Source organism: Erithacus rubecula (genome assembly GCF_903797595.1).
Source record: "Erithacus rubecula genome assembly, contig: SUPER_Z_unloc_5, whole genome shotgun sequence".
Lineage (NCBI taxonomy): Eukaryota > Metazoa > Chordata > Aves > Passeriformes > Muscicapidae > Erithacus > Erithacus rubecula.
The window spans coordinates 878883-903745 of NW_027635819.1; the positions used below are offsets into that span (position 1 = coordinate 878883).

General features: G+C 35.9%; 1 protein-coding gene across 3 annotated transcripts in view; it reads left to right on the forward strand.

Moving 5' to 3' along the window:
• The window catches only part of SNX24 (sorting nexin 24), a 121288-nt gene that overhangs the window by 19064 nt on the left and 77361 nt on the right, over positions 1 to 24863 (forward strand). For all 3 annotated transcript variants that reach the window (XM_079331608.1, XM_079331607.1, XM_079331606.1), the window contains exon 2: positions 24335 to 24418. In XM_079331608.1, coding sequence (XP_079187734.1) covers positions 24356 to 24418 — 63 coding nt within the window. In that variant the 5' untranslated portion in view covers positions 24335 to 24355. The remainder of the gene's footprint in view (positions 1 to 24334; positions 24419 to 24863) is intronic.

Sequence of the window (24863 nt, forward strand, 5' to 3'; positions counted from 1 at the left end):
TTAGTTTCACTAATATTGGCACAAGAGCAGATGGGAGCAGAAAAAGTAATAGCAAGGTAGTAATGAGCAGCATTTGATTGTTTTTCTGTGCCTGATGAGATTTGCTTAATTTGATTGATAGGGGTATCTGAAAACTCATGCTGATCATTTTTGCATACACTGCACTTTGACAAGAAAACAAATGATCAGCTCAAGTGTGTTTCTCTATTTTTTCAGTGGTTGAAATTCTATTTTTATATGTTGATTATTTTTTATTATAGTAAAGAGTATAGTTTGTTCTTTTCATTAACTTCTTCCATTCTTTAAATAGTCAAAAAATAGGTATCTTAAAAGCAGAGAAATGTCTTCAAATTACTATACTGCATTTTTAATTGGAATGGAATAACAAATCTTGTAATCCTGTAACATAAAAACCATTAGCATCTTTCCAGCAAATGTTACTTGAATTCACAAATTTTATTCAACTTCAGTGGTTTTTTTATTAGTGAAATTGCTTGGTTTTCCTTCTTGAAATATGTTTTTTTTCCTGCATTTCCAGTGAATTCATTATGGCTTAAATAAATCATAGCTTTTCTTTATTCTCTGTGTCCCCAGGTATACTGTTCTGGTCACCTAAGCCTAACATATTTTAATGACTTTATGTGTAGCCCTTATTTCTCTGAAACTGATCTTTGAAAGAGAAGTTTGCTCTCCTTTTCACAGAAACAGAGAATGTTTAGGATGGGAAGGGACCACTGAGGTCGCTTTTGCCAATATCCCTGTTCAAGTAGGGTCCCATAGAGTGCATTGTTCAGAGTTGTTTCCAGATAGCTTTTGAATATCCTGCAGTGAGGGAGACTCCAAACCTCTCAGGGCAATTTTTCCAGGGTTCAGTGGCTCTCATAGTGAAGTTCTTCCACATGTTCAGATGGAGCTTCCAGTGCTTCAGTTTCTGCCCATTATCCCACTCTGGTGCTTGGCATCACTGAGCAGAGCCTGGATCCATCCTCTTGGCACCCTTCCTTCAGATACTCATAGACATTGATGAGGTTCCTTCTTATCTCTTATCAATGCCAAACAGTCTCAGCTCCCTCAGCCTTCCTTGTAAGAGAGATTCTCCAGTCCCCTAAAAATCTTTGAAGCCCTCTGTTGGCTCCACCCCAGGAATTTTATGTCTCTCTTCTGCTGAGTATTCAGGGGTAGTAGTGGGGATCAAGCATGATCCTTTTGGCCCAGTGTACCATAACATGGCTGCTTGTCTAACTCCAGATCCCCACCAAAATTAATTTCAAATGATTTTCAGATACTTTATTGTGCTTTATTATGTTTATCATAACTTTAAATGAGTGAACATGGGAGTATTTCCACATCTTTGAATATTTACCACAGCAGATTACTTAACATAACCCATAGATTATTTATTCTAGTGGTTAAGGATAAATGAGTAGTGATAATTGGGAGATTATAGGGTTTTGTGGGTTTTTTGTATTTGTTTTCTTTTTTTAAAAAAAGAATTTGGTTCCAGCGATTGGTTCTATCAGTGATTACTTGTATTAATTTTTTATGGTTTCTCTTAAACATGTGATCCCTTTTTTGTCTATGTACTGCTTTTCTGTAGGTACATTATAAATTTTGATTTTATTTAGGCTTTTCTTAAATTGCATCAACTTACCTTTTTTAAACTCAATCTCATTTCAAGTATACTTGTATTTAACATAAAAAGCTTGAAACTTAACTAAAAAAAAACAGTAAAAAATAGTACCAAAGTTTTTTAAAGGAAAAATATTTCAAAGGCCCAAGCAAACTGGGAATTGGTCAATCAAGCCACCTAAAGATGGTGAAAAGATGTATTACATCATACAATAGTAAATGTCATACTGGTTTTGGAAATTCTTGTATACTGAGCTTTGTACAGAACAAAACTGATAATTTTGTCAAGGAGCAGAGTGAGAAGACGGATCCTGAACAAAGCATCAAAAAGAGACACTGCTGAAGTTGTCATAGATTCTCAATGTGGATTCCTTTCGAGTGGTGTGCCTTCAGTGCAAAGATGAATCCCTGCTTAAAAGAGCCCTCCTAAGTGATGTTTTCCAGTGGAAAGATGTAATGATATGGTTGATGCAGCTTGGAATGTTTAATGCTTTGGAATTCAAAATTATAGAGAAAACTGTAAATTACTGCAAAATAGTAAATATTGTAATGTTTGTGACTACATGCATTTGTTTTCCTTAGGCTTTCAGGATTTCTTTTATAAATGTTGGGTTCTTTGTGTGTTGTGAACCTTTTATAAAACACTAGTCTATGGCACTACAATCTATACTTATTCACTAACAAAGAAAGATGCTTCTAATGCATAATGAATCCAAGTATTAGTTTTTTTCTTTTGACTTTGACTTTAACTCCACTGAGTTTAACTAAGAAAACAGAAAAGTCATTGCTTCAGCTAAGTGTGCCTGTCCAGGAAGAAGTGATGATACTGCTACAGGCATGCTCTGAGCAATGGCTTGGGCATTTACCTAGTTCATATATCCCTGTCATAAAGAGTCAGTTTCTGTTCTTTTGAAGTGATGTGGCTTTCTGTGAATTATTCACAGGGAAGAAAAGGTCTTCTATGCCATCTAGAACAGAGAAAAATGCCTGTGATATATGATTTTATGTCACGAAATCAAGGAACATTAAAATGGTGCCCTTAATATCAGCAAGCTATTTGTATTATTGCATGATACAGTTGGGATATGCCATAGAAAAATAAAAGCTGAATCAAAAAGAAATTAAGTAATAACATTATTAGATGTGAAGCTGTTTTATACTATTTAAATACTGAAAGAGTGAAGTGTGTTCATCGTAATTCACTTTCAAATTCTGCACATCCTTTATACATCCTTATGTCATCAGTCTCTATTTCCATTTCTCTTTGCTCTGGTTCTAATAAGGTGGAAATGTTGGCTTCATAATTTTCCTGAGAGAACTGACTCCAAGGTATTATTTGGGAATTATTAATACTGAACAGTGTTTTCTTAATTTTCAGGGTGACTGAATTAAAATAGATGTTTCTTGTGCTTCAGACAGATACTTTAAATTTCAAATAAAACAAATAGTTTTAGATCCAGGGTTAAATTAAAAGTGGCTCACATAGGGATTTTTTGTTTTTCATAATTGGTTAGGAATTGCTGCTGTCATCAGTATCAGTGTGAAGGCTTTCAGCCCAGATATTTATGCATATCAGACAACTGAGATGAAGAGAATTTCCTGTTTTCTGTATAAGCACAAAGTACAAAGACCAGACTTGGAAAGAACAAAATGTAATTTGTCTTCAACTTCTTGTCTAAAGATACCCTTCTATTCTTCTCAATAATTTTGAGTTCTTATGAGTAAAAACTTATGCAGTTAATGATTTTAGAAGAATAGAGAATACTTTGTTTTCTTTGTTTAAAAAAACTTCTGGTCTAAAATAAGTTTCACAAATATACTTAAAATAGCATCCTATCTATGCTTTTCCATTGTCTTGGGTACTTCCTCTTTCCTTCCCACTAACTTCAAGAAGGCAGACAGTTTGCTTTTTAGGCATTTGGCATCATATGCATTGAATAAATGACTGTTTCTTTATCTTCCATTTTCCCCTTAGATCTGTACATATTAAATATGCATGGTTTTGTGTATGTGCAAACAAATGCTGACAGCTAACCATCTGAGATGACACAGTTTCTTTTAGATGCAAGCTGAGGCAGCTGTGAAAAATGTTGGAGATCTCTTCAGCCATTTTCTGTGAAGGAGTTCTTAGTTTCGTTTTTGTGAATAATTATAAATACTGGCTTCTGGGCTGAAATTTTCAATCTCAAATACTTAGCAAATAATTTAAACATTTTGAAATTCTTAAGGTTCAGTGAGATATTTTATCTGCTTCTGAGAAGAAAAAAAACAAACAAAAACCCCGAAAAAAACTGAGGAAATTGCTTTGCAGAATTAATAAAATCAATTTGATCATGTAACTATTGTGTTACCTTATTTTTCTCCTCTTTGAAGTAGGAATTATAAAGTTTTATTAGAGTTAGAAAAGTAATTGTTCCGTACCTGTACCTTGATTCAGTCTAAGTCAGATGACCTCTGAAAATCTTAGTTTACCACTAGTTTCTTTGAGTCTGAAAGCAAGATTCTTCCAGCTTTTTTTGCAGAAACTGCATTACAAGAACACCAAGAAAAGAACAAGAAACATCTAGTCATCATTGTTTTTGTCTGAAAGAAGTTTTTGTGATAACAACTGGACTGAAAATTAGCAAGACTGCTTTCACCTTTTTCCATTGTTGTCAATGAGTTTGTACAGATTAGTCCATATTGCTTCTGCTGTGAAATAGCAGAAAATGTATTCTGCTTGTTTAAGACATCATTCACATGCATTTCCCTGTTATTTCTGAAACTTGATTTCTCTAGTTTTGTCTGGTTTCATGCTGCTTGCCTTAGTTGGAATAGTATTGGGAATGCCTTCTCTGAGAACTTATCCTTTTATCTCTTTCTCCTTGAAATGGAAAGAAATTTCTGGGTTTAAGGTGGTGAATAATTTTATTTTGAATCAGAAGACTGTATTCATTTATAAGCAGTTAGCCTGAATGCAAGACTTAACTTAGAAAGGTTGAGTATCACTTGCCTACTGCATAGAGCAACTTTTGGATTATCAGCATCTTTTCTCCTTCTGGATTTTTTCTTGGAAATAAAAACCTGCTGCTACTGCCATTTCATACTAGCTATGAAATGGAAAGCAAGTTCTTTTGATGTCTGTGCTGTGCTCCTAGAAGTTTTGTGATTTCAAGCCCTTCAGGTACTGCATGTGGCTGGCGTTTTTGAATCAAAGCAGTTTGCTTAGTGCTAACATTGTCCTGAATTTTCTGGTTAGGCTGCTAATGCAAGCATAGATTCTGTAAGAAATGGTTTCATAGTGTAATTACACCCTGGCAGGTTACTCTGTGGAAAATGAGTTTTCTGTTCAAGATAACAAAAAAAAAAGTAATGAAAATAAGAAAATTAATATTTTAGCTGCAGAACATTTTGTATGGAGAGCCTCTGCTCATGAATGCCTCAGCATTTAAATCAATACAGTTTGAAAGACTCTCATACAAGTTGATATAATAACCTCTGAAATACTAATAATGAGTTATCACTTCCACTGGGAAACTGTACCAGTCCCAAGCATAAAAGTGGTCATTTAAAATGTCTTTACTAAGCAGCACAGTATTCTGCAGAACTAAATCTCAAGTAGGTCTGGCTCCCTAAATGGTAATTCCATCTTTTTTTAAAAGGTCAGCTCAATTAGATTTTGGCAAGATTGAGTCTTCAGTGTCTCTTATTATATTCATCAGGACACATTGGCTGGTAGTTTGCAAGTGTTCATGAGCAAAACAGGTTAGTAATATATTGGTGCCAGTACAAATAGATTGTCCTCATCACCACATAGACAAAACACTCATGAGAACTGTGCAATTCTTTAAACACTAGTGGCATGATATAATGAAGTTGTATTCCATTAAGCACTTGTATACAAGGGAGCAAAATGTCATCACCTGAGTGTGGCTGCATTTCTGTGATACAACCTCATCTGTTCCGTCAACTAGTTTTGCTCTGATCAATAAGCAGTTTTCTGTGGCCTTTCACTACTGTCAGATGTCATTGAATGATGTAAATACACATCAGAAACTAGAAACTTGACAGCTCACCTAGACTAAAGAGAGAAGAGTGGGAGGGAGTGTACTGCTGGGATAGACAGAAATGACAGCTGATGTCTGCTGTGTATAAATGATTTGATATTGCTACAGACAAGATTTTTCATTTTCCATAAGCGTGCAACAAAATGATTCTGGCTTGTACAAGTCAAATCATTCAAAAGGACCAAAGAGAGCAAAAATGATTTTTATATTGCAGGACAACACTGAACAGAATGGCCCACTTACAAATTACCTTTATTTTTATTCTTGCCTTTATTAGAAATGTTCTCCAAGGCAGCATTCAATGAGTAAAATACCTATTTATGCTAAGACACTCTTTCAAATCCTTAGAGAACTTGCTTCAGTATTTCACTACAAAATCAAACAACTGGAGGTATTTTGGTTGCTCGTGTTGTTTTTCAGTTGTGAAGAAGCTTAAAAATACTTTCAAAAATGGCAGTAGAGGAATAACTATGAAAACAGTTATATTCCATAGTGGGGAATTGTATCTGAAATGTGCATGGTTTTTTCTAGTTTGAAGTCTTTTTGATATGTTTCGTAGTTCCAATGAAGATCAACTGCCAAGAATTAAGATGAAGAAGAAAGAGTTTAGCACTATTCAGTTTTTGTTTATAATTGTTGTATTATGGGTCTTGCACTGTGGGATATACTTGCTCCTATTTTACCATAAGAAATTTATTATATGAATTCCAAAACACAGTTTTCTGTGTTGAGAGGAAGTTTCTGTAATAGATGATTGAGGTTAGATAAATGTTTAAGCTTTTTGAACATATGCACGGTATTTGGCCTTTCATCTTGAGAGTTGATTTAATCCTTCCTAAGCATGACATATATATATACACATATATATATATGTCTTTACTATATTTACTGTAATTCTTACATATGCTATGTAAGAAGCACAATATGGAAGTCATGATTTTGAAGAGAAACTAAATATGTAAGTAAAATAAAATTTGTTTCTAAAAAATTATGGGTTTTGTAACTTAAAGTAATACCTGCTGATGTGTTAACAGAATTATCTGACCTCTGGTTTACTTGTAACAGCAATGTCACTGATACCTGCTTGCACTCTACCTTGCTCTCCTGGCCACTAGCAAAACTGCTGAGGAAGTGGGAGTACTGTCTCTGTATGATGGTGTGCATGTGCATTCAGGAGTATAATGGGGCTCACAGTCTGCACCTCTGCTCCACTGCAGTGAGACTCCACCTGCAGTGCCCTGGGTCCCCAGCACTGGAAAGACACCAGCGTGTTGGAGTAAGTCCAGGGAAAATGACACAAAATCATCAGAGGGATGGAACACCACTTCTGTGAGGAAACGCTGAGAGATTGTTCATCCTAGAGAAGAAAAGATTCTGTAGTGGCTTTCTGGTGGCATTTCAGTACCTAAGGGGAGTCTACAAGAAAGGTGAAGAGGGACATTTAACAAGGTTGTGTAGGGTAAAACAAGGAGTAGTGGAATTAAACTGAAAAAGAGAAGATTTAAATTAGACATAAGAAAGAATTTTTAAATGTGGTGATGGTAAGGTACTGGAACAGGTTGTTGAGAGAAGCCATAAATGCCTTGTCCCTGGAAGTGTTCAAGGCCAGGTTGAATGGGGCCCTGAGCAACCTGGGCTAGTGGAAGGTGTCCCTGCCTGTGGTAGAAGAGTTAGAGCTACATAATCTTTATGCTGCTTTACAACCCAAACCCTTTTGTAATTCTTCAATATCTTTGCTGTCTTAATAATGCTTTAGTGTTCTTATCCACTACACTGAAGTGTAATTTGTATGAAGAAACTCTGTGTTTCTGCTGTGTCAGGTTTTGGGTATGTACCATGAGGTCAGAGCTTATGTAATGGAGATTGGGTCTTCAACAGTCACTGGCCATATTCTTGATATATACCAGGATGTCTCAGCTGAGAAGCCTGGATTCAGAGTGGGTGTCACAATTCCCATTGGCTTCTGGAGTTCTCAGTTTGGGCTATCTGGTTTCCTTCACCTCTCTCTGAGGGGTTTTCTGCAGGGCTTTCACGCAGTAGTTGTCCTTATCTGGAACACTTAGAACAGGTTTCTTCAGACTGGCATGAAACTTGGTTAAGAATAGCCAAGCATAACCACTCTAAATTACATGCATTCCCTGTTCTCTCAGACATTAGATCATACCTCTACCTTTTCTTTATATTGACAATTTTTTGGTGCTTTGTGATGTATACAGGGAATGACCAGGTTCTCACCTGCCATTATAAATTTGTAAGGACCACAATGTAATGCAAAGTATGGGATCCCAGGTCATCAATTGTTTTACTGCTAGCATATTTCAGTTAATTTACTGTGTATTATAAGCTATTGTTTTGAAAGAGAGGCTGCTGGACAGCTCTGTATAGGCTGATGTTTATTTTAAATAAAAAATTATTTTTGGTTTATTTCTAATTTACCCCATGAAGTCACTCAGAACCAGTATTGTGGTCTTGCAAAACGTCACTTTTTTGATACAAAACCAGCCAAACAATATTAGTGTGTATACAATAATAGTAGCAAAAAGAGTGATGTCACAATGGAGCTGTTAAGCAGGACTGTGGTAACTAGATTCACTGTGACCAGGATATTATCCACTTTTTGGGAAGTAGAAAGTGAGGTGATTGACTTGTGGAGTGGAGGGGGTCATTGCACAGCAGGAAGATAGTCTATATGCAGCCTTTTATGTCTGGACTCAAATCTTGAGAATTATTCAAACTCTCTACAAACTGGCAAGAGGGCTCCAAGGCTCTGCTTCAGCTTAGCACCTGCCTGTGCTTTAGGATACTTTATAGGTTTTGACTAAACTAATGTAATTGTCTGCTTTTTTATTTGATTTTATTTTAATTTTTCCCCTTAATTCCTTATACTGGCAAGTGAGATTAGATATCTAATAGCCCAGGTCAACACCTCCAAATACTGTAACCTCCAGAACACATGGAAAATCCTCCCAAAAAGAGGGTATGAAATGCCACTTTCCATGGTTTTATAATGTTCTTTCTAGAGTGATTTCTGATGTAGTTTTGAAATACTTGTGATTATAATGCATGGCCCAGTGATAAAAAAGATTAAAACTCATTTGTGGTAACAAATGGTTGTATGGTTGCCCCAAACATATAGTGATTTTCCATGCTATTCTTTTTTCTCTCTGTTGTATTGTACAATAATAAAGTAAGCATATAACCTGGTGTGTTTTGGTTTGTCTTTTTTTTTTTTTTTTTTAATTTACAGATTTTGCAGTGTTTCTGTCACTTCAACTTCTTGTTCCTTATTAAGACTTCAGAGATACAAACCAGTAGCTCAGTAATTGCTTTCTTGAATCTGCCTTTAATAATTACATTTAGTAAAGCTGTATCGAAAATTAGAAAGGCAGAGACTAATGGAAAACTAGATTTTTCACTGAATTAGAAAGCAAGACAATCCATATATTGACAACATTTCAAGTTGAAACAGATCAGGAAAACTGTTTTGGACTGTCTGTGCAAAGAGGCAAACACAGGCCTGATGTGCAGTGGCATCTGCATTTTATACAGGCAGAGAAACTATAAGAGATTTCATGTAAATAGGTGTCTTGAGAGGGGACACTAGAAATCTGATTTGGAAGCAAGTCACCTGAGGTTTTTTTAGTCAGAGAACCTTTTTCTTCACATTAACAAGTCTAGAAAGTGCTAACTTTTCACTGATTAAAATACCTTAAATGCAAGCTGGGAAAAGAAGAAACATGTTTTAATTTCTTGTTTTAGACCTGTGGAAGAATATTTGTTGAGGGCGGCATCACAGCACTGTGAATCAGCTTGTATGAAGGGGGTAGAGGAGAGGAGGTATTGTCTCATTGTTTAGTTGGCAAACTTTTTGCCAAAAATTTGAGGCATTTGAATTCCTATTTTAGAACAAGGGTAAACGTGAAAATTATTTTCAGGCTTCTATTCCTGATATGCTAATATTTTTAATGCCTCTTGTAATCAAGCAGGCAGGGGATTGCCTGATTGATTAGTTGATTGATGTATTAAGCACAGTGTGTTCATGAATTGCTAGATGTTTTGTGTTTCCTCCAAATTTTAAAAAATGCCCCAAAACCTAAACTTGAAAATGCATATAAATCTGACAGTGTAAATAGATAATTTCATGGTTGTGTATTTTTAGTTGGATGCAAAATATTGTGCTTCCAAGAGTTGCTTTTTCCTTTGCTTTGTTATTGTGGGCTTTTTTGGTGTTTTTTGGTTGTTTTCTGTTGTTGTTGTTGTTTTTTTGGGGGTGTTTTTTGGTTTTTGGTTTTTGTTTTTTTTGTTTTTTGGTGGGGGTTTTTTGGGTTTTTTGGTTGTTTTTTTTTTTTTTGTTGGTTTTTTGGTTTTGGTTTTTTGTTTTTGGGGTTTTTTTAATATTCTGGCTCTTACATGCTTTCTTTTTTCATTTAGTAGCTGAGCTAGATTTTATTGATGAAGATTATTTGAGTATCTTTGGGTCTTTAGCATTTTGAGATTGGTCTTGGCTTCAGTTACCTACTGAATAGACACTGGGCCTAAAAAAGGTTGACACTTTCAGCATTTTTGGACACCCTTGGGCTGACATTTTCAGCATTTTTGGGGACCCTTTTAACAGTACATACTGCACATTTAATGACAGTTTGCTTTGACAGCATAGTGCTTTCTGCTGCATTTTAGAATGCATACACAGAATTGGGCACATTTTGTATGTGTGATTTGGATTGGTGTTGATTAGTGGAGCATAGATCTTGTGGTTTTTGTTATACTGTCAATCAGTTTTTATAAACATGGAAGAAGAGTTTTTATTATGTAAATTTATACTGTTAATTGGATATTAAATTCATTTTATTGTGAAATGTTGCTAAACTTTTAATTTTTAGTATGCCATTGAGCACAGTTTGATGATTTGCAGGTTTCTGAACATAGAAAAGGCTTCTCCAGCTAGAAACTTCACCTTAAATCCTAGTCACATAGCACAGGATTAAATAGTAACTTTCATTGTGTTATCATGTATATTAATCAGTGTGTAATTTTAAATTAATTAATAGGAACTGTTGGTAATCTGATAGATTTCTTCACTAATCCAGCAACTTTTATGATGTAGGGAAAGCTCCAGTTATTTCTACTGTTACAAGGGAGAGTACGATACTGTGCAGCAATAATAGCAATGAAGCCACTGTTAGATCACCAGCAATCTGACACATTTCACTTCTGTAAAACCATAAAAGCTAATATTTCCCTTGTTTGGAATGGAAACAATAGTTGTATAAGATAGCATGTCAGAAGTCACAGAGGAAATGGAAAGAACCAGAGAGGTGAGGCATGCTTGAGATTCCTTCCTGGGTCACTGGAATTTCCATAAGAACAAACCATCCTTCTTTGTAATTTGGAAGAAATTTGTCAGTTGCAAATAAATTTTTGTTTTAATAGTACCCTTTGGACCTAAATGTTTTGTTTTCATACCTAGTGGGAAAGATGAAAGTGTCTTAAGAAGAGAAATAGCATGAAGCCAATGGGAATATCTATCATCTTCCATCCCATTCTTCTTCTATAAAATTTTGCAACAGGATCTTCAGAGAAGCTTTGCAAATCTAAAGAGCAAATTGCTGCTAGATAACAAAAACCCAAAATACTGTAAAATGTGTGGCAGTTATGAATGCATAACTGGGTCTTCTAAGTGTCTTCCAAAAAATGAGCATAGGAAAAGAAGCAATTTTTTTTCATCTTTTTGCTTTTCCTCCTGCCTTGGAAAGAGCTTTCTTAGTATCATAGGGTCATTTGGGTTGGCAGAGGCCCATGGCAGTCCAGGCACATCCCCCACCACCACCCCTGCTCCACACAGGGCTAATGTAGATCAGATTCCACAGGGTCATGTCCTATCATGTTTTGACTTTCTCCACTACTTCTCTGGGCCCCAACTACACTGTTTATCTAATATACACTTTCCAATGAAACTATTAAATAAGCTGGATTTGGCACCAGGTCTGGTCTTATTTTTCCAGAAAAAATTGAGTGATCTTTGTATGCAATAATTTTTCATTGGGTCTTTAAAAAGAATGGATGGAAGATTTGATAGAAAATGTTTCCAGTGAAAAGAAAGATGTGGGAATAGAATTAGAATAGAATTATGACTGAATATCCTAATACAATAGAAAGATACGGTTTTAGGGCTTGGGCTTTTAGCTTCAGGTCTCTGAATTGTGCCCAGTCTGGATGTTCTAAGTAGGTTTTTCTAAGAACAAACATCAAATAAGTTGTTCAGCATTGCAGAAGCACATGGATTTTCGATCTAAAGTTTCCAAAGTAACCACGATGTTACTATTTGTCACACTTTGCTCTATGTGTGGTTCTTCTGCCTTGTTAATTTTTTTTTAGCTCTTAGTTGGGAGGAGCCCATGAGGATGTTGTTCTTTGCTCATTTGTTCCCACCACAGTTGATCATGCATGCTGAGCTAAATGGACACTCAGTGGGGAAAAGGAGCTTGTGACTGACTGCTGCAAGTAGGTGTGTGCAGCAGTGTGGGTTGCATTGTGTGAAAAGCTTAAATGACACTGTGACCATTTAAATTCACAACCCTTGTTTCTTAACAGTTTACCCTTTTGCTTCTTTTACCCCTGAGCAGGTAACTGGGAGTTAAGGGAAGGGAATATATCATTTGTATAGGTACTGCCAGACATGTGTCGATGTGGACCCTTGAGGTCCCTAAGACAGGCTCTTGACTAAGAGACACTTTGGTTTTTGTCATCCAGCTGCCCCAGCAGCAGTACCAGAGGGAGGGAGGGGGGCACCAAGAGTTATTGGTGGATTTTCAGAGCAAGATGCAGTGATGTACACTTCTGATTCACACTCAGTAGAATTGTGCATTCCTTTAAGAATATAGGAGTGGGAGTATTTCAGAATATAAGCCCCTTTCTCTTCTTTGGCCACTTTATTTTGACAGTAACACAGTATAGTCTTCTCAGGTGTTGTTTCCCTGTGCCATTGCATAGATTCCTCTCCAGCATCTCTTATACAAAATTTTTAAATGTTCTCCAATTGTTTTTCTGCTTCCTAACATTATAACTGCTCATGAGTAGAAAAGTTCTATAGGTCTGAAATTTATTCTAACTTTGCGGAGAAGCCATGAACTTTCAATCAGATCAGACATGCTGTGAAAGTAACAGAGCACCAGCAGTGACTATCCTTTTGGAAAAACTACATTATCAACATACTCAGTGAAAAGTTTTGTTAGTAGTTAGGCAGTTTTCCAGAAGTTTATGACTTGGCCAAATTTGCCTCCCAGATGTCTTCCTGGTCTTCTTATCCACATCTTGGAGAAATTTGAGTGAAGCAGTTTGGGTTTTGTTTTGGATTGGGTTTTGGGGTTTTGATTAGGTTTTTTGGCATGGATAATGTAAAATGTATTTTTTGTTAAGTATGTATTTGGACTGTCTCAGCTGTAACTTTCTAAAAATATTTTCTGTCTGAATCACATACCTGATACAGAAAATCTAAGCCCAAAAATTAAAGATTGGCAAAACTATAAGTAACCGAGAACAGTCTTGTAATGGAAAATATTAGATTATTCTAATTGCTCCTGGCTCTGCCATTGAATTCTATAATGTGTTTTATTAAATTACTTCCATCTCAGGTCCTCTTCAAATGTTATTGAGATTGTGAAAAGAAAAATAGCAGCAGTGTGTCTGAGCTGCAGCATGAAACAGAAGGGTGAAGAATTAGTTGATGCAAGATGAATGTCCCCCTTCATTACCACTTTAGAATTCTTCCCATGAAAAACATGCGGGTGAAAGAAAAGATAAATAGGGAAAGAGGCTGTTCAGAAAGATGAGTAGTTTCTTGCTGAGGCAGTTGGAGATGACTTCTCATTCACATTTAGGATAGGGTAGTTTGCATTTTTTTGCCCTGTAAGTAGAAAAGTGACACTTAGTTTCTAAATATATAGAAGAATCAACTTTTACTGCAAGTAAGAACTTAAGAGTAAACTAGGCATTTGCATGCCTTCTGCAGTGGCACACTGCAGTGTCATAATAATAGAGCCTTTGTAAGAGAGAAAATATTAGAAAAAGCTACTTATGGCAGGGTTTTGTGTGAATAAAAATGGCAGAAGTTTTTCTATTCAGTACAAAAAGTAAAAACCAGTAAAGAGGCAAGATTCAAAGAGGTTTGGATAGGTAAGTGAAGTTTTCGCTTGGTACCTAATAAAGCAAGAAGAAAATCTGAATCCTCAGAGTGAAGGAGGACTGATATCTGTGACAGTATCATGTTGTACCTGTAAGACTTAGTGGTATCTCTTATCTTTTCTCAATGGTATTTCTGTCCAACTGAATTTAGGGTTTTAAGTCTGTAGGTATTTGAATAGGGAATTTGGTTGGTATCTACTCATGATGAACATGAAGTTTTTTAGTAAAATAAATGAAAATTTCTTTCACACGCAAAAACCCAGTGACTCATTTAATCTTAAATGAGTGTATGGATTCTGTTTCCTCATAATGCTGTTTTTAGAAAGATACTAGCTTTTGTTACTGAAGTGTTCAAGTCAAGTTAGTTCTTTGGTAGTCTGTGCTTGGCTGTGTCTTCTATTTTTGTCTTCATTGAGGAAAAAGCAGTTGTGGATTTTTAGACCAGTGAATAGTACTGCTTGATGCTTTGAGTTAACATTGGAGGAAACTGCCACATTGTATTATCAGTTCAAGCAACAGCAGTTAAAACCAGCATAATTTCATCCATCCACATCCTGTTGCTTTCTTTGCAGAATGCTTGCTTTTATTTACACATTTCCTGAATCAGATTCAATTTATAATTTATTTATAATTATAATATATAATTTAAATTATAAATGAATTATAATTATAAAATTATATATGATTTTATAACTTATTATTTATTTAAAATCTCTCAGAAATGTGCTGGATATGTAAACCTTATCTGGCTGATTATTTGTACAGGCATGTAATTAGTTGATATTTGCTTCACCATCTTCTAAGTGATTGAGAGACCAGTTGCAAAATAATATCATATTCACTGAATCAGTTTTCATGTTTTTGAAATTATAAATACATGACTATGCAACCAATGTTCTTGGATAGGTTATTCAATTTTGTATCACAAAATTACTGATAGGATAGTTTTGTTACATATATTATGCTGGATATTGGTTTATATTAGTATTTCTACTGCCTTTGAAGCTATGGGATCTGTTGACATGATTGTACTGGAAGTAGTTCCCATAAATGGTTTAGATGTTGACTTTTCTCAGACATGCTGTTTGAGTTAAAATCTGTGCTACCTTGGCTCTTCCATTAACACCAATATAGTTCTCTGCTTGAAGTGTCTTTGATTTACATACTTGCTGTGTTTTCTAATGTGAAGAAAGCAAGTTAGAAAATATTTGTTTCTCTTCCCTGTGTTATTTCTTTATGTTCTAGTAAAATCCAAACCCTGCTCTGAACGTCATGCTCACTTGCTCCCTTTTGTGGTATTCCTGCACCTTGCTGACTGCAGTTTCCATAGACGTACCTGGGACAAATCCAGGCCAGCCCTCTTGTCACTGAGCTTTGTCCAAACTTTATGATGAGTTCTGCAGTGTGTGCTGCCCATGCTGCTGCTACTATTAATGCTGTCACCAGTCCCTGAGACAGTTTAAATCTGGCTCAGGAATATTTGCATTCACTGTGCAGCAAGCCAACTATATAAATATTCTGTTCATCACAGCCTGTAAAATCAGAAGCTTAAAACTTAAATCTCAATTTGGGTGCAATATTTTATTATTTTTGAGCAGTTTATGGTGGCTGCTGTTGCATTTTCTTCGGTTGTTCTACAGAGTTTGTCACTTCCATTCTCTTTACTTTCCTTGCACGTGAAAAAGCATTTGGTTTTCTGCAGCTGGATTCATCGATAACCACATCCTGGTAACCAGTTTCAGGTCTTGTCTCAGTCACAGCAGCTTAGTCCAGTAACAAAACTATCTTATATCTATTCAAGCCTATTTCTTTGTCCCACTTTGAGTTACCATTCCAAGGAGATTGACCTGGCAAGGGAAATCTTTGGTGAGCAGGATGGCATTCTTTGATAAATTGATGCAGTGACTTGTCTTTCCAGGAATGAGTGCTGATGTTTGAAGCAGTGCTGTTAGTTGTGTGTAAGAGTAACACAGGTGGCCAGCAATTGCAGAGGTAATGAGGTTTCCATTTTGGAAGGCAGACCAATGCCAATTAAATGGAAGTTTGGATGATTTAACTCAGTGAAAGGAGGTGCTTGAAAGTGTTACACAGATCCTGACTGCTCATCGTGTTATTAACAGAATAGCATTTAAATCCTTCATTTTTGGGCTGAAGATACCATAATCACACTATTTAAATGTAATATATGAAGAATATTTGCTAAGTTAAACAGTTATTTAGAAAACTAACTTCCTTTGACTACTTCTCTTAAAAATTTATTTGGATGAGCTGCTTATGTGGTAATGAGTAGCAGAGACTTCTCAGGTGGATTACTGCAGAGACCCTAATAAGAAATGGTGCAAAGTGAATATACAGTATTTTTTCCCCTGGTATTTAATCACCATGATAAATGTGGAGCTGATTTTAATAGCTTATGTATATGGTATCTTGACTAAATCCTGTTGTGTTTCACATTCATATGAAAGTCACCAGCAGAGAAAAGACTAAATTCATGTATTATAATAAACATACCATGGAAAATGAGACTGTAGAAAGTTAGTTGCTTTGAAATGCTTATTACCCTGTTGCTTGTATATCTTTTTTATACGTTCTTTGGCACCATTTACGTTTCTGTTTGTAAACAAAATATCTGTGCTTTGGAGGCATTAGGCCACCCAGGTGTTCTCCAGACAGCAAATTCAAGTGCAAACAGAATAACACAGACTGAATGTTTCTAGAAAAAAAACTTAGTGTTGTGTCTAACCTGTCACAAAAAGGAGCTTCTTGCTGCTAGTTGGCTGCAGTATGAGGGCACTTTCGTTGTGGTTAGGAATTGCATCCTGCCTTGGAAAGAGAGAGAATTCATTACAGACTCTCCAGAGAAAATAGAAAAGGATTTTGTGACAAAATAGAAGATTCATTATATTTTATCCAACTTAGATTTAATCTGTTTCTTGTTAATATACTTCTGGCATCAGCTATTTTTTGCAGTATTCAAGTATTTTATCCCGATTTACTGTTTGTATTGGAAAGCTAATATTTTCTGTAAAAAGGCTCATAGTTTTTCTATTAGTAGAACATTTATGATAAGAGGCATTGAGATGATCCAGATGAGCAAATAGAGCAGATTAAGCTAATTTTATTTTTCATCTGTGTTACTTAGCATGGGTTGTGAACTTTTTCCTCTTTCAGTAAATGATCAATGCATTTTCTCTTGAGTTTGACTGTAAGGAAGTTAGCCAAATAGGTAACCATGGTGGCAATGAGATTTTTGAAACGGTATCTGTCATCTGTGTAACAATTGTCCTCTGCAGGGCCAATAAAGAAAAATACCAAAAACAAATCAGATCTTGTAGCATCTTGGTTTGGTTACAATTAGATTTCCATAGCCAGTGTATCATTGGCAAGGAAGAGGTTTTTTAGTTTAGAAAGCCAAGTAAGTTATTTTTCAGGAAATGACAGAGAGGTTCCTATGGGATTTTATGAACCATGTGTTTGCAAAAGATTGGTTTAAAGAGAGTTGAAAAAAAATCAGAAAACTACTTACTCTCACTTGTCAGCTACTCTTTCATTCAATAGTGACAGCTCTGTAGAAGCCTCCCTCGAGCTTCCCATGTTAAAAGAATTACAAAACTGCCTTACTGTGTTGCAGTATAAATTGTTTTTCTATGTCTTCCTTCAAACCCTAAGAAATATGACAGACCTCTAAAAGGCCCTCTTCAGGAAGAATACCCCTGGATCCTGTGCACACCTTTGGTACATTATTCGTACTAACACTGCTGTTTAACAACTGGAGGAGCCTCATACAGCGAAAGAGTGTAGGGGAGAGTAAGGAAATAATCCTTAACAATTTTGTATTGTTGGTGGGAATTACAAAACTGCATGCTGGAAGGTTCTTGAAGAGACTGTAATCTGGTTTAGGTAGATACTGGTATCAGTAAAACTGGTAACTGTTAAGGAAAACTATGTAAGTAAACATGTGGCTGAAGGTTGTATAAATCAGTAAGAAGGAATGTGAATTAGGAGTCACATTTATAAGAAAAAGTGATTGTTCTTACATACACATTTTTTAAATTTAGTTATTCTTTTTAACAATGAAAGCCCAAGTTACATTGCAGTAACATGAGATTTAAACAGAAGGAGTCAGTGGAACAACAGACTTGTTCTCTTATGTCATAGTAGAAAATCTATTTTTGTATGTAAAACACAGGAAGGCTGTTTTCCCAGGCCAGAATGGATCAGGTAACTGCTTCACAAAGGCTGGAGCCATTGGAAATACTCCCTGGAAATCCTACAGTGAACATTTCACTTCTCTCTCATGGTTTTTCTCCCTTACAAATTCTGGACAAAGCAGTGTCATAATTGGATAATGTCATGCTTTCATTTTCTTAGTCAATAATCTGTGTACTTTTTTTCCTTGTGCTGTAACTTAATCTTGTACAGTGTAGTTGGGACTAAGTGAAACAGTCTGATTTCATATAGCAGAGATCACAGTGCTTGGCATAAGGGAAGGGACTCTGATTTCAACCCATCTTTTGAGCTGAATTTAGGTGAGATAAGCAAGTCTTGCAACTGATAATGCAGAGGATCTGAGTCTCTGGGGCCCCTCAGTAGAAGTGAAATGTGTGTTGAGCAGAGCTGTACTGCTGGAGGGTGATGTGCAGGCATGAGGAGCACCTGCCCCAGGTGAGGAGGGAGGTGGAAGAAGCTTCAAGGACCAACACCTGCACCAGCTGAGTTGCTCCACTGCAGCTCTGGCTTTTTGCCTGCTCTCATAGCCATCAGGAAAATGTTCAGCATGTGTGAGGATGATACCAGGAAGGGTGGATGACTCTTAGCTCTGTGCCTGTTCATACTCCCTCCCAACACTCTCAGTTCCTCAGGCATTCACTTCTCTTTCTTTACTGCCTCTGGCAGACTCTCTTCTTTGAGGGCCAAAGCAAAACCACACGGAGCAAACAGGTCTCTTTGGGGCTATACTGCTTTCTTCTTTACTGTGTCCCAACTCGTTTCCCCTGCAGCAGAAAGGGAGCTCTTTCCTTACAGGCCGACTGCAGGAGCTCATGTAAGAGCTGCTTGTGTAGAAGAGCAATTTCTAAAGAGAAGAGTCAACAGATGTGACTATAAGCAACCCACCCAAGGAACAGAATGTCTCAAGTCTCAGCAATTTGAAATGGTGCCGATAACCAAATAAACACTGGGTGCTAGAGAAAGGAGAATTCGAACTGGGAGGAATATGGTTGGAGAGTAAAAGGGAGATTTCCCTTGCCTCATGTCTGTGACCCATGTCAGCCTCTTTGCCCTTGAGCTGCCCTGTGCCCGCTGCAGAACTGAGTTTTGCTGCCCTGCTTTCCAAAAGATGAAGTCAGAATAAGTTCATGTGTTTTCATTTGAGGAATAGTGAGATCCAGTTTTATCAGGGCTCTGAAGTTTGAGTTGGCTCTGAGTACTATCTTTGTCTCCACCTTTGCTGTGGAGGGCATTCAGAAGTGTGGAGCATTGCCATGAGGCACTGACACTCCTAAGATTCAGAGCTGCTGTTGCAGCTACATGCAGTTCTGGTTACAACCACCACCCAGGTGCTCTTACTGATTGTGTAGAATATTGTTTTCCTCTGAAACAGTGGGATGGAAATAGTCTTAAAGTTATCTTTTGATCTCTACTATTTTCTGTGGTCTTCTTCTAGTCATAGTCATAGCACAACCATGACAGAAAATGTGCTGTTGTCTGAGCAATAATGAAACACTAAACACATGGAATAATGAAACACTGAACACTTATTAGTGTTTCATGGACCATAGCTGTCATTTCATTTGCTCTGGAATTCCTTCCATATGGTCATGGCAAAGGTTTAAGGTTGAGTTTTCTTGACACTTTCAATGCACTAACTGTTTCTCAGACAAAAGTCTGTCATGTATACTGAAGCATCTGAAGGAGTGTATTTATTTCAGTAAGTAATATATTAAATAGAATTAGGGTCAGTAAGCTTGGTCTTGAGAGATAAAAGCATGACACTAGAATTTTGTGAAGTTTTCTTTCCTGGTGAATGTTAGACAAATGTATATGGTTTTCTTAAATTTATCTTTTTCTGCTTCTGTTTTTTGTATCTCCTTATTCCAAATGACACTGCCCCAAGTGTCTTTTTCAACTGTAATTTTTCAAAAGTATTGCAATCCAATTTTCTGTGTATAAGTATACACAATATGTTAGGATTAATTTACCATAGTAGTAAACTATGTAGCCAGTATCATTTCCATGAGTGAGTGTGACAGTCATCTGTGTATTTCTTAAGTTAAAAAAAATCAAGCTGAGATGTTACTAGCCCTACTCATGGTCATGTTTGTCATTCTTGTCTGCATTTTTTTGCTAAATTGATCATTGTAGAACTTCTTGAGACTGTTACTGGAGCTGCGTATTTTTGCATCAGATTATGAATAAAATATGTCCTTTTGTATTCAATGCACAAATAGGTAAGAATGAAGGGGGGGCAGTGTCAGTGCTACCCACAATTCATGATATGCACTCTTGGGTACCATGGGCAGTTTCTTGTACATTTCATTAGTTCTGTTTTCTTCCATTTGGGCTTTTTGTCTTCAGAATTTACAGTGATAAAGTACCAATTCTTTTTGCCCATATATAATCCAGTTTAATTGTTATGTAGTACTGTCTAGTTTCTGCAATAAGAAGAGAAATTTATGTGTTCTTCTTGAAAATACTGATAAAGGATCATTCATTTAGAGATTTGGTAATGATCAGAAACAGATAAATTCAATAAAATAGCAAAATTAGGCATAGTTGCTAGCAGTAAGAAAATAAGAAATTGGTTTCCAGAATCTGAATGTAGTCCATATAATTGTAACAAAGTGAAGGAAAAAAAAAAAAAAAAAAAAAAGGTGCAAAACTGTTTTATGTGCAGACCTGAAAGTTTTTACTATTTTATTAATAAAGACTTTAGGAATTCTTTTTCTCAAATTTTTCACACAAGTTTGGTGGTTATAAATTACAGTGGAAGATCTGCAATTCTGCTAGTTTAAAAGAGTGGCAATATTCATACTGATATAATTTTCAGAGATTTTTGCCCCATACATTATTTATGTGGCTTAAAGTCTGTTGGAAGAATACTTTTAATGGAGAATGATCTTCTAACTATGTGCAGACCTCGCTGATCAGTATTGTGGCACCAACCAAGAACTATGAGATGTTTCTAGTTTCAGAGTACTCTTGGAATTTTCTAATTGGTGTCTTCAAATCTCTGGTCCCTTGAGTCCTAGTCAGGGTGAACTGCAAATTGTTCAGTGCAGTGTAATTTCTAGTATTTCAATGACTATGGGAAAAGTATTTTGCTTGTCTGATTCGGAGATTAATTCTCGCATTTTTCATTTAATTACCTGTCACTTATAAAAAAGTCATATATCTTATCGGAGTTATCTGTTCAACGAACATTTTTACTAGAAAAGTAATTTCCTAGCACTGTTGCATTTTTTCCTTCATAGTTCTTCCGTCTTTATTTTGGCACTTTCATCTACGTTCGCCAGTTTCCTTGCATTGTTTTTCTGCCAGGACCTGCAATTGCACAGTTAAATTTGTGCAAGATTTGCTCATAGCTATTTTGTATCCATGAAAAGATCCTATCTCTCTCCCCCAACTTAATGTATGTATCCTTTTGTCTTTGACACAAAGCCATGTCATTTTATGAAATGGTGACACAGAAACTAATTTATAGACTTTTAATTTGCCCTTGTGAATTCTGATCTGGTAAATAATGAGGAGGCAAACTTGGAATTTATGCAGTCTAAATAGTCATGGAATAATACAAGTTTAAAAACACAATTGTGTTATTTCTTGCATTTCTGCTTTAGAAGTTACTGTGTAAATCAGTTTAATTATTAATTTAAATGAAGCAAAAGCATTTCTGAGTTGTCCACTTACTTATCACAGATAGCTTCATATTTCTGAAGTATAGGTGCCACAGTGAATAGATAAGAAAAATCATTTGCACGGTTTTGTTTTCAAACATTTGCACAGTTTTGTTTTCAAACAGTGATATTCAACTTCAACATAGCAGAGTAGTTGATTTTGTAAGATTTAGTTCTGTTCTAAAATTGGATCTGAGGCCTCTAGATAGTGAGGGGCAAGCTGAAACCTCTACGCTGGTGCAAGGAGTTGAGGGTATAAGTGTGGCAGTGTCTGTATTTTAAAATAAATTACTTTGCATGCTAAGCTTTACTTTTCTTTTGCACTTTCTGTAACAGTAACTGTCAAATATATTGTTCAGTGTTATGACATTAGCAAAGATTATAAAACTGTAATTAAAACAGGAGGAAGAATAAATGTAGCACAGTTCCTGGTGTTCTGAAATCATTTACGTGGTTACTTAACCCATGATGAGACAGATACATGCTTTGAAAAGGAGGTCCACATAGGGATTTGTATTTCATTTCACATAATGACACTATTCTCCTTCATGAAAAGATGGATTTTTAGATTTCAGAGAGACAGATATTTCTCTGAAAACGTGTGTATCAGTAAAATCAAAATGGAACTGCAGATGCCAACCTGTGATTCACAGGAAAGTTGCCTGTCAAGGGAGTGCTTACAGCTGAGGCAGGAGCCCCTTAGTCTTCTCTAAATTGCTTGGCAAACCCTTTAGCTGACAAAAGTGCTAAAATTAAAGTGGTGAGTGACTCTTAGCTAACTGAGGTGTAAGTGGGTGTTATGAGTTCCTTATAATTCCTCAAGATTTAATATCAATTAAATACAAAACTGTTGCAACACAGCTAGGAACCCATGATCACTTTTCACTTAACTACTTTCATATTTTGTTATCTATTCTTTCTAATAAGTTATCCCTAGAACTCCTTTGTTCCTGTGCAATCCAAAACAAATTGTTCCTTGCAGAACTATTTCTTTCATACAGTGTGTAGAATCTGAAATGTGTTTTCTTCTCCTTTAATTAGTATGTTAAGTCATAACTAAAGAAAACATCTACATTAATGTTCCTTTGCGTATGATTCTCTTTACATTTCTGAACTTATAAAATAAATTGTAGGGGTGCCTTGTAGTTTTTTATGTGTAGAGGAAAAATGTTTAATAGCCACTGACTGTTCTTCCAAAGTAGTCCAAAATCAATGCCCCCAGATCTGCTCATACTGTTAGGACACAGGCGTAGTCGTATTCAGAGATGTAGAATGTAGCACAGGTTATTACAGTGACTCAAACTAATTTTGGTAATGTGAATATTAGTGTGACATGACTATGGTCCTATCCATATTGCATTCAAGGTAAATACAGGTAACACAAAGGTAAAAAGCATTTCAGTCTAGATTAAATAAAATGCTGTCTGTTTTTAATGTTTGGCTACCCAGTGAAAACCATAGCATTTTGATCTATTTGAAAGGCAGATTCTAGTGGACAATAGAAAGTGTTTATCCAGTATGGTATGTCAGTGTTTGCTCTGATCAATGCTAGCTGAGCATGTTGTGACAGAAAACCTTTTTTCTGCATTCAGGAATAAACACTGTTTGCAAATTTATTTCAAAGAACATTTTATTTGTCTAAGTTTTGGGTCTTGATGTGATCATCTGTGCTGAACATTGTTTCTCATTGTCCTGAAAATAATTATTTCCAGCATTTTCTGAGCAAAACAGAAAACAAAGAATTCCTAGATAAAACAGACACCTTTTCTGTATTACTTCTCAGCTGATTTTGTGTTCTTTTAATAGACCATATTTTCTTGAGTACCTCAAAATATTTCAAGGCACTTGCCCTCAAAACTGACCTGCTGACCTGAGAATCAAGAAAATGTCATGTGAGTGACTACTAATTAGTGGATCCGGAGAGTTGCTTCTGCTGGCCTTTCAACCTTCCAGAGGCAGCAACAAAAGCTGTCACATGTATCATACAAAGAAAACAAGCATTTGCCATGTGTGTGTTTTGTTTTGTTTTTATCTAGACTGTACATAGTGCAAGTTCAATTGAGACTAGAGATGAATTTATAGGTTAGGAGGAAATTAGCCTAAAACATAGTACATGCATTTATTTCTCTATTTCCATGCATAACTTAATGCATATATTATGCATTCTTACTGAACATATGTGCATGTATTAGTATGATTGTAAGAAGGGGGAAAGAATTAAACTCTTTGTTCTCTTCCTGCTTTTTGTTTTCTGTTCCTACCATTCTTTTTTATTTTTTTGGTGAGTTCAAAGTATGTTGCATCTTTCTGAAGGGAGATGTTTTAATGCTTAGTTTTTAGGGTAAAGCATATAGTCCATTCTTAAGGGATTTTTTTATATGTTTGCTGAACAAACATGTTGACAGGAGATTCAGCCATATTTGCCATTAATTGCTGTTGTACTTCAGCAAGTGATGAAGCACATTGGGTTTATTTGGGACTACTTAGAAGAATGACAGTGGTAAAATGTGCAGTCACAGTCATGTCACTGAACTGTTTAGTGCAAGTAACATTATCCTCTTTTTTATCATTTATAATTTTCAGGTCTTTAAAATAGAAGTGCTGATGAATGGAAGGAAACATTTTGTGGAGAAGAGGTATAGTGAATTCCACGCACTTCATAAAAAGGTACTGATTTTTTTCTTTATAATATGTAGTTTTGTTTTGCCTCAGTGATGTTTTCCTCTCTCTTGTAATTGTTACTATACATGGTTTATCTTCGATATATGCTGTGATTTGTGCCTCTGGAAATTAATTCCTAACTAACTCAATTTCTTCTCTGTTTTGTAGAAGGGCATGATGATTTCTTACATGTTACTTTGTCTCCTTTTCTTTTTGATTATTGTTTACTTGCTGTTTGGCTAAAATGCTGTCTGTATTTTTTGTCTTCTTGTAAAGCCACGTTCCACCCACAAGTAAGTAGAGTGGGGTTTTTTCCCAGTTAGCCAAATAATTTGTTAGTTCTATGAATGTTGTTGCTAACCTGCCATATGTAAAGATGAGGAAACAACTTTTGTACATAAGGAAACCAGACATGAAAATGACCAAGTAAACCATCTCAATTAATGTAATA